The sequence below is a fragment of the Rhinopithecus bieti genome, unplaced genomic scaffold, assembly GCF_001698545.2.
Source record: "Rhinopithecus bieti isolate Rb0 unplaced genomic scaffold, ASM169854v2 scaffold_33121, whole genome shotgun sequence".
Lineage (NCBI taxonomy): Eukaryota > Metazoa > Chordata > Mammalia > Primates > Cercopithecidae > Rhinopithecus > Rhinopithecus bieti.
The window spans coordinates 660,950-670,506 of NW_016814090.1; the positions used below are offsets into that span (position 1 = coordinate 660,950).

General features: G+C 39.6%; 1 protein-coding gene across 3 annotated transcripts in view; it reads left to right on the forward strand.

The window, feature by feature from the left end:
• The first annotated feature begins 1,261 nt into the window (after positions 1-1,261).
• Positions 1,262-9,557, forward strand: part of SCN10A (sodium voltage-gated channel alpha subunit 10) — a 98,552-nt gene continuing 90,256 nt past the window's right edge. For all 3 annotated transcript variants that reach the window (XM_017849616.1, XM_017849617.1, XM_017849618.1), the window contains exons 1-3: positions 1,262-1,531; positions 2,977-3,104; positions 6,105-6,185. In XM_017849616.1, coding sequence (XP_017705105.1) covers positions 1,262-1,531; positions 2,977-3,104; positions 6,105-6,185 — 479 coding nt within the window. The remainder of the gene's footprint in view (positions 1,532-2,976; positions 3,105-6,104; positions 6,186-9,557) is intronic.

Sequence of the window (9,557 nt, forward strand, 5' to 3'; positions counted from 1 at the left end):
CTTGTATCCCTGCAAGGAAGCATTTTAGTGAGATAGGAGGGCAAAATCCAAGCTTCAAAGACTGAAGAGTGACTAGAAACAGTGAGCAGAAGTAAGTCCTTTTTTAAAAGCCAGCAGAGAACAGAAGGAGAGAGGAGGGAAGACCTGGATGGGCTCTGCATCAAGGGAGAGTTTTTAAAGTTGAAGGAAAGTTAAGCATCTTTAAATGCTGATAGGAAAGAGCTGGCAGACAAGGAGAGAGAGAAAAATGAGGTAGCTATGAGATAAGACCCTAAGCAGAGGGAAAGGAGTGGTCCTTAGAATGTGGGATGATACCTCTCATGTTGTAACAGAAGGGGCAGAGGAAAAAAGGCTGCAGACGCAGGTGAGTCAGAGGTTTGATGGTATGAAGTTGACAGAGTTCTGTTTTTCTCCATGAACTAGGAAATGTGGTCATTGGCTCACTGCAAAAGAAGACAGGGAATAGTGAGAAAAAGAGTGTATTTGAAACCTCAGACTAGAAGAAACTGCTGACTAGGGATACCATATGATTCCCAGGCAATACTGAGTTTCCCCATCACCCCTCAGCAGTTCAGGGGAACGGTTCTAGATTGACTTAGGCTTGGGATTTAGGATAAGGGTGAGGAGTGGCTAAAATTGTGGACCACAGGTCTGACATGGACAGAAGTGTTCAGCCATAGACTAAACCTGGAGGTCCCAATGAAATTGGAGGTTCCGGTGAAAGTCTCCAATAATCTGGAGCTCTCCAGTAACTTGGAGGTCCAAACAGAATTCAAACAGGGGGAGAAATGTTGACAATGTCGATAAATAAAAGGGTGTGATAAGAAAGTAGCATGAGACTTAAGATAAAATAGACTATGAACCAAAGTATTTGATGAATATGGGAGAGTGCCTGGAGCTCAGTGGTCCTGGAAATGAGGAGAGAGGGCAGCATGGCTAAATCTGGTGGTGGTGGTGGTGGTAGGATGGTACAAAGTGGTGAAGAAGCAATGACATAGAAGCACATGGGTAGCAAAGACATAGCCACCTGGAAGAGGGTGGAATAAACAGCCTCTCCTGAGAGCATTGCAGGGGAATGGGTTCCTGGGAGGAGCCAAGCATGAGTTCAGGAAAAAGCCAGATATGAGGGTGGGAGGGGGGCTGTTCTGACAATCAAAATGGGACAGATGAGAGGGACAGGACCAGTGGGCAAGCTGTCACCTCTCTGTGGTTATGTCCACTCTTATAAGAGTATAAATACTTCCTGAAGAAGAATGAGAAGATGGAATTCCCCATTGGATCCCTCGAAACTAACAACTTTCGTCGCTTTACTCCGGAGTCACTGGTGGAGATAGAGAAGCAAATTGCTGCCAAGCAGGCAGCAAAGAAAGCCAGAGAGAAGCACAGGGAGCAGAAGGACCAAGAAGAGAAGACTCGGCCACAGCTAGACTTGAAAGCCTGCAACCAGCTGCCCAAGTTCTATGGTGAGCTCCCAGCAGAACTGATCGGGGAGCCCCTGGAGGATCTAGACACCTTCTACAGCACACACCGGGTAAGAGCTACCAGTAGGAATGTCTGCTCTCAGCTCTTGGAGAGGAAGTCTTGGTCCCACCCAGTCCAGGATGTTGTCTGCTAAAGATTCCATTAACAACAAAAAAACCATATCTAACGTCTTTGATGATCTCTTTGAATTTTTATGATATTTATGATAGAAACTAACTAAACCCAGATCTTCAAAAGCAGATAACTGCTGCAGAGCTTTCAGGGAAAGTTGGCTGTTCCCTTGGATGAGCTCTGGCCTGGGGCCTCCAGAGGAGTTGGCTCTCTTTGCAGGTGGAGAGCACACATCTTGAGGTTGGGGGAGGAGTATGGGGATGAGGACAGAAAGCAGGATGATTTAAGCCAGTGGTCCTCAACTATGATCTTGGAACCCCTGGTGTACCCAAAACTCTTTTAGTGGGTTTATAAAATCAAAACTATTTTATAACAATACTTGGATATAATTTGTCTTTTTCACACACATTCTCTTATCATCATACATTGGTAAATATAGAGGCTATTGATGGGGGATGATGTCATCACTCTGACAGCTACTGGAATGTGTACTTGTATATTCCCGTGTTTTAAAATTTCCTGAGTTTTAAATTTCTAATATGAGGATATATACACACATATGTATGCATGTGTGTATAAGCATATATACATATATATTAATTTCTAATATGATATACATATATATGGCATAAACAAAAAGGTATTAACATAAACAAAATTATTTGGGGTCCTCAATAAGGTTTGAGAGCAATAATCCCTGAAATCAAAAAGTTTGAGAATCACTAATTTAAACAAGAGCTTCTTCATGACAATTATCTCACCTATGTTGTATTTGAGATGTTCTACAGAACCAAAAAATGGTGAATGCATGTTTGGGATTTAGGAGGACAGGAACCAGCCATCTCAAATATGGCTAGCAGAGTAAATAAAAAGGCCACTGAATATCTTTCTTCCTCCTCTCCCATGCCAAGAGTTCATATACTCCTAAATGCTCAGAGGGAGAAAACAGGAGAGGGTTTAAGAGGCAAAGACATAGGAGGTGGAGACAGAAGAAACATTACAAAACAAGCATGGTTCTCTAGTCAGAAGAGAAATTAAATGCAACCAGAACTTCACCATCCTGCTGCCAGAATCCTCCCCTAGGCATAATACATCTTACCAGCCCGAGGATCGGCTGTCTGTCCATGAAGCACCCTCAGTGGGCTCATCTTGGTGCACTGTCAGTCCCAGAGACCAGGATCTTGCTGAGAGGGTGAGGATACGGCTTTTAGTCCTTGATCCTCTCTACCTCTCCGTGCCTCCATTTGGCTCTCATTGACCTGTGGTTCCCAGAGCCCTTCTTGCTCATGAGCCTGAGATAATGCCACTCATGTTTAAAAATATGGTTGTATAAGGAATCTTGTTTCTCATTGGAGGTCCACTTTCTGTTTTGTTTTGTTTTAGACATTTATGGTGCTGAACAAAGGGAGGACGATTTCCCGGTTTAGTGCCACTCGGGCCCTGTGGCTATTCAGTCCTTTCAACCTGATCAGAAGAACGGCCATCAAAGTGTCTGTCCACTCATATCCTTTGCACAATTGCCTCTTCCACATGTTAGAATCAGACTTTGCTCACCGTGTCCAGTACCTTCTTTAGAGGTTAACAACAGAGCCCTTATCCAATTGAATCCCAAAAGGACAATGAGGTTATTGGATTGAAAAAATGGCCTGTGCCTTTAATAGGTCCCACACCCCAAAGCAGTCCCAAGACACAGAGGAAGTGTTCACGCAACACACAGGTGGTTTGGATCCACCTCAGACTAATCTAGACACACCTGTGGATGCACAATTTGAAAAATGCCCTCTTTATGAGGGGAGGTTTGCTGATGCCCCCAGACACATTCTCACCACGGTGTGTGGTCTGCTCTCCCCACAACACAACAGGCAGTAAGAGGGCCCAAACCTTCTTTGGGCAGATGAGATAGGTGTGGGTTGTTACTCTGTGCCATACCATGCTGAGAAGTGGCTGCTTACTGAGCAAAAGAGCAGCACTTCCTAGAGGGCAAGGAAAGCAGACCATGATGGGAAGAGCACACACAGTCTCAATGAGACCTCATTGGTCATGGGGCACTGTTAACATCACAAGTTACTCAAAAACTCCTAGCAGGTTTAAAATGTCAATAATCCGAGGTTCATGCCGTACAAGACTGTAATGATTAGAGACACATTGGTCAAATGTCTACTATATGAATTGTTTTAGGTAGTGTCAGAAGCTGCCTTCAGGGGATTTTGCAAGGCAAGCCAAACTAGTAGAGAAAAGAAACTTTGGTTTGTTTTCCTAAGATCTTCCTGGGTGGTCCTAATGGAAAGATCCTAATGACCTAAGATCCTTGATCATTGGAAGGACTGGAAGTTCCTTATGACAAATTTAGCCCTGGCTTGCAGGAGATTGATATGCAAGAATACACCTGCCTCAGTTGCCTGACAAATGGTAACCAGGCTTTTCCTAGAAGGCATCAGTAAAAAAGAGCTCTACCCTGCTCCCTAACTCTGAGGCAGATTGTTGGATTTCTGGACAGTTCTCATTGAGCTAGTAATCTTGGCACAGTCAGTCATCTAGCTGCACATTCAACATGAAGCTGCACAGTTGATGAAGTTGCATTACGTTTTCTCTTTTTACATTTTTGTCTTTATGGCTAGCCAGCAAGAATTACATTTTCTGAGCTGAATCTTGAATTTTCAGATTCTACAGAAGGATATTTAATGACAATAGCAGTCTCCCACTTGCTAAATACTTCCTAAGTGTCAACACCATCATCAATTCAAAGTAGAGATTACCATCCCCATTTTACAGATAATGAAACTGACACACAGAGGCATTAAGTAAATTATCCAAGACCATGTACCTGGTTAAGAAGACCAGCCTGCATCCTGCATAGAGCAGTATCTGCAGTGAGGAAGTAGGCAGTTAATGGAAAGTAATCAGGATAATTATTCTCTCAATGTGTCATCTCTGCTTGGGTAGTTGTTGCTTTTTCAAAATATATACAATTACATGGAAATTACAAATAGAGAGAAATCCCAAACATACAAACTCCTCTATATGGATTCTGGTTGAATTACATCTGGATAAGTAAAAAACAGCTAATTAGAAATAAAATCCCCTTAAAAGAACCAAGTGACCAGTGAATATTCTCTTCATCTTGAGGTTTGATGAGTAAAATAATTGCTTGGTAGAGTCGCAGCTGAACAGAAAAGCTGTTGAGGGGGTCTCTTCCTCACAAAAGTCTGCATTTAAATCTCATAAATTTGGTAACTCCAGCCCCAAAAGATACTAGAATTCTCAGGGCCCTATTATTAATATTTCACCAAAAATATAATTCTAATCACATTTGCTATGAATGTTTTCATAACTAATATTACACATAAGATATATTACTTTTAAAGGTTTGTAGAATTGGAGACATGATTTTAGTTTAATCCTTGGATTAACATTTCCCCCCATGTGAGCATACTTCTTAATTTAACTGTAAGTCAGCAGGAAAATGTGGTTTAATTAATAGAATTTTCCTTTTCAAAATAGATGTGTTCCTAAGTAACTAAAACCGGACACATCAAGGCATTTACAGAAAACAAAAATACATTTAAATACTTGCGCTCCAATTGAAAAATGAGTGTTGTACTCTCTCTGTAGGTCAAGCTTATCTTCAAGCTTTGTTTTTCCTTAGGAAGTACTGTTAGGAGCCCAACTATTCCTAAGAAAAATGTCCAAGTGGGAACAATTTACCTTTAGATTCTCCCCACCAACATTTCTTCCCTTCTGTTTACCCCATTCACCCACCTTCCTTTCAATGTCTCCCTCCCCTTCTGGTGATCCCTTTGCCCATAGTCAGCTGTCAGTATTTTCCACTCTGGCTATTCAGAGTTCTCCACTCCAGCCTAATTCTACTTGGGGTTTTCTTCCGGAGCCAGTATTTCACTTCCTTGTGCCTGCCTCCACCGTTCCTATCCGGAAGACCGTTTCCTCGGTGGAACTGATCTCAACTAAGTTATGCAAACAATCTGATGAAACTAATTCCCATGAAAGTTTGTACCTCTTCACTTATCTCCAAGTTTCTAACTTCTCTTTGTCTTTTAGAATAAAAAAGACATTTGCCAGATGAAATTTCAGAGTATTTTGTGTAGTGAAATGAAGACTTTGGGGCAGAAGGACATTTTGGAAAATGGTGTCTGTTTCCTTCTATCTTGCTCAGAGTCTATCAGACAGATAGAGTTCACATCTCTGCAGCATGCTTGACTAGCTGCATGACCTGAGAAACGTTATTTAACTTTTATTTTCTGTCAGCCTGCTTCTCAGCTTCAAAATGTAGATAATAATACCCACCTGTGGATTAGTTATATTAGAAGTAACGTGGACAAAGTACTCAGCCTAGCTTAGGCACACTCAGTAAATGTTAGTGGTCATTATGTGACAAGATCATAAAGCTAATACTAGCTAATATTTATGAATGTAATTATTCAGCATCAAGGTGATCCTAGATGACATCACAGAGACTTGGTGATCTCAGCTTTTCCTTAACACAGGCTTTTCAGGTGGTTCAGTTTATTTATTACGGTCACTATTTTGGTTAATTGTGTGTGCATGACCCAAACTGACCTTCCAGAGAAAATTGAGTGAGTAGATTTGCTATCATTATTGTTCCTTCTCTTTTTGCTTTCTTTTCTTCCTTCACTTGGCAGTCTTTGTCTTTTATTTATCTTGCCGTGACTCATGTGGGTAATGCTGAATCTTATTGTCTGTTCGTCTTTGTAATAACTAGGTCTCTCCTTCTATGAGCTTTGTTTCATAAACATTCACGATTTTCAGTTTCAAGGAGATACAGATTAGTGGTTCTCAACTTGGGCTGCATATTGCAATTTTTGGGGAGATTTTTTAAATGCCTAAGTCCCAGCCCCAGAAAGTCTAATTTCTCATTTCGTTAGTCTAAGGTGGTCTGATGAGTCCCCTCGCCCCCGACACACACACACACATGCACACATACTCACTTGTTAGATGCACACATAAATTTATGCCTTAGAGAAGGTATGCTTTTGAGAAGGCCTACTGTGAAAGAGAGACAGAGACAGAAGCAAAGCTGAGACAGAACTAAGAACAAATGGCTCTGAAGTATATTTAGAAAATAATTCATAAATGAAGCTGTTAAGTTAGCAAGCTTCATATGCCTCAAAGTAATCTTAGTATTCCTGAGGTTATTCTATTTCCCTAGGTTAGTGTATGAACCCTCTGTAGTTTCAGAATGTGGAAACTTTCCAAAACCACTTCATATCCACACATCTTGGAGGGATACTGTCACTCTAGCTTGGACCTAACATACTTTTGGGTATAATAACAGGTGCTTTGCAGAGCTTTTTTTTTTTTTTTTTTTTTTTTTTTTTTTTTTTGCTAACCATAACAGTAATGCATGCCACAACAGAAAATATGTTATAGTTTTCTTAATAGATTAAAGGAAAAGAATCACATAGTCTTCTTAATTGATGCTAAAAGTCATTTGATAAAATTTAATTTCCATTTATAATTTTAAATTCTTAGAAAAGTTGGAATAGAAAGGAATAAATGTGGCACATATATGACATGGAATACTATGCAGCCATAAAAAAGGATGGGTTCATGTCCTTTGCAGGGATATGGACGAAGCTGTAAACTATCGTTCTCAGCAAACTAACACAAGAACAGAAAACCAAACACTGCATGTTCTCACTCATAAGTGGGAGTTGAACAAAGAGAACACATGGACACAGGGAGGAGAACATCACACACTGGGGCCTATTGAGGGGTTGGGGAGCTAGGGGAGGGATAACATTAGGAGAAATACCTAGTGTAGATGACGGGTTAATGGATGCAACAAACCACCATGGCACGTGTATACCTATGTAACAAACCTACACGTTCTGCACATGTACCCCAGAACTTAAAGTATAATAATTTTTAAAAAAAGGGAATTGCATCACTCTGAGAAAGGATATTCATTGTTTTAAAGTATCAAGCATCATACTGAATTGGAACATGGAACGCTTTCCCTTTGAGATAAAAAAAAAAAAAAACCAAAGATGTCTGTTCTTCTCAGTTCCACTTTGTAACAGAAGTCTTAGCCAGCATAGTAAAGAAAAGAAAAAAAAAAAAGTGAAGAAGAAAAAAAGTACCAAAGACGTAATTTACAGATAATAAGATTGTATGCATAAAATATCCGACATAACATACAAGAATTAATAAAAGAGTATAGTAAGGTAGCTGGGTACAAATTAACATACATAAATCAATTGTATGTATACACTAGCAACAAATAGAAATAGTTTTTAAAAATACCATTTACACTGGCACTTTAAAATGTCAAGTATCTAGGAATAAGATTATCAAAGTGTGAGTAAGATGTCTACAAGGAAAATTATATATGTATTGTGCAAAATTTTTAAAGAAAACCAAATCAGTGGGGAGACATGTTCTCAGATTCAAAGTCTCAATATTGTAGACTCCCCAAAATGACTAATAAATTTAATATGATCCTCAAATCAATATTTCAACAGGCTTCTTTTGGTATTACTTGACAAACTTTAAACTTTAAATTTTCTTCCTCAAAAGTTTACATGAAATTTTAAAGAGCAAATTATAGCCAAGAAACTTTTGAGGAAGAAATACAAAGTGGGAGAACTCATTCTACTGGATGTCAAGATTTACTATAAAGCTCTAATTGAAACAGTGTGCCATTGGTGTAAGATTGGTCAGAACAATGTAACAGAATAGGCAGTCCATAAACAGACCAACACATATATAAACATCTAACGTGTGAAAAGGTGGCACCCCAGAACAGTAGGGAAAAGGCAGTCTTCAAAAAGTGATGCTGAAGAATTAGGAATCTCACTGGAAAAACTATATTAAACATGCAACTTTGCTCCACACACAAGAATCAATTCTAGGTATATCAACATCTCACTTTCTTTGTGAAATATAAATATATAAAGCTCTTTTTTTTATTATACTTTAAGTTCTGGAGTACATGTGCAGAAAGTGCAGGTTTGTTACATAGATATACACATGCCATGGTGGTTTGCTGCACCCATCAACCCATCATCTGCATTAGGTATTTCTCCTAATGCTATCCTTCCCCTAGCCCCCCATCCCTCAACAGGCCCTGGTGTGTGATGTTCCCCTCCCTGTGTCCATGTGTTCTCATTGTTCAACTCCCACTTACGAGTGAGAAAAGGCAGTGTCTGGTTTTCTGTTCTTGTGTTAGTTTCCTGAGAATGATGGTTTCCCACTTCATCCATGTCCCTGCAAAGGACATGAGCTCATCCTTTTTTATGGCTGCATAGTATTCCATGGTGTATATGTGCCACATTTGCTTTATTATTATTTATTATTATTATTATTATTATACTTTAAGTTCTAGGGATGTTCTACATTTTCTTTATCCAGTCTATCACTGATGGACATTTGGTTGGTTCCAACTCTTTGCTATTGTGAAGAGTGCCCCAATAAACATATGTGTGCATGTGTCTTTATAGTAGAATAATTTATAATCTTTTGGGTATATACCCTGCAGTGAGATTGCTGGGTCAAACGGTATTTCTGGTTCTAGATCCTTGAGGAATCACCACACTGTCTTCCACAATGGTTGAACTAATTTCACTCCCACCAACAGCGTAAAAGCATTCCTATTTCTCCACATCCTCTCCAGCATCTGACTTTTTAATGATTGCCATTCTAACTGGTATGAGATGCCATCTCATTGTGGTTTTGATTTGCATTTCTCTAATGACCAGTGATGATGAGCTTTTTATCATATGCTTGTTGTCTGCATAAAAGTCTTCTTTTGAGAAGTGTCTGTTCATATCCTTTGCCCACTTTTTGGTGGGGTTGTTTGTTTTTTTCTTGTAAATTTCTTTAAGTTTTTTGTAGATTCTGGATATCAGCCCTTTGTCAGATGAGTAGATTGCAAAATTGTCTTCCATTCTGTAGGTTGCCTGTTCACTCTGATGATAGCTTCTTTT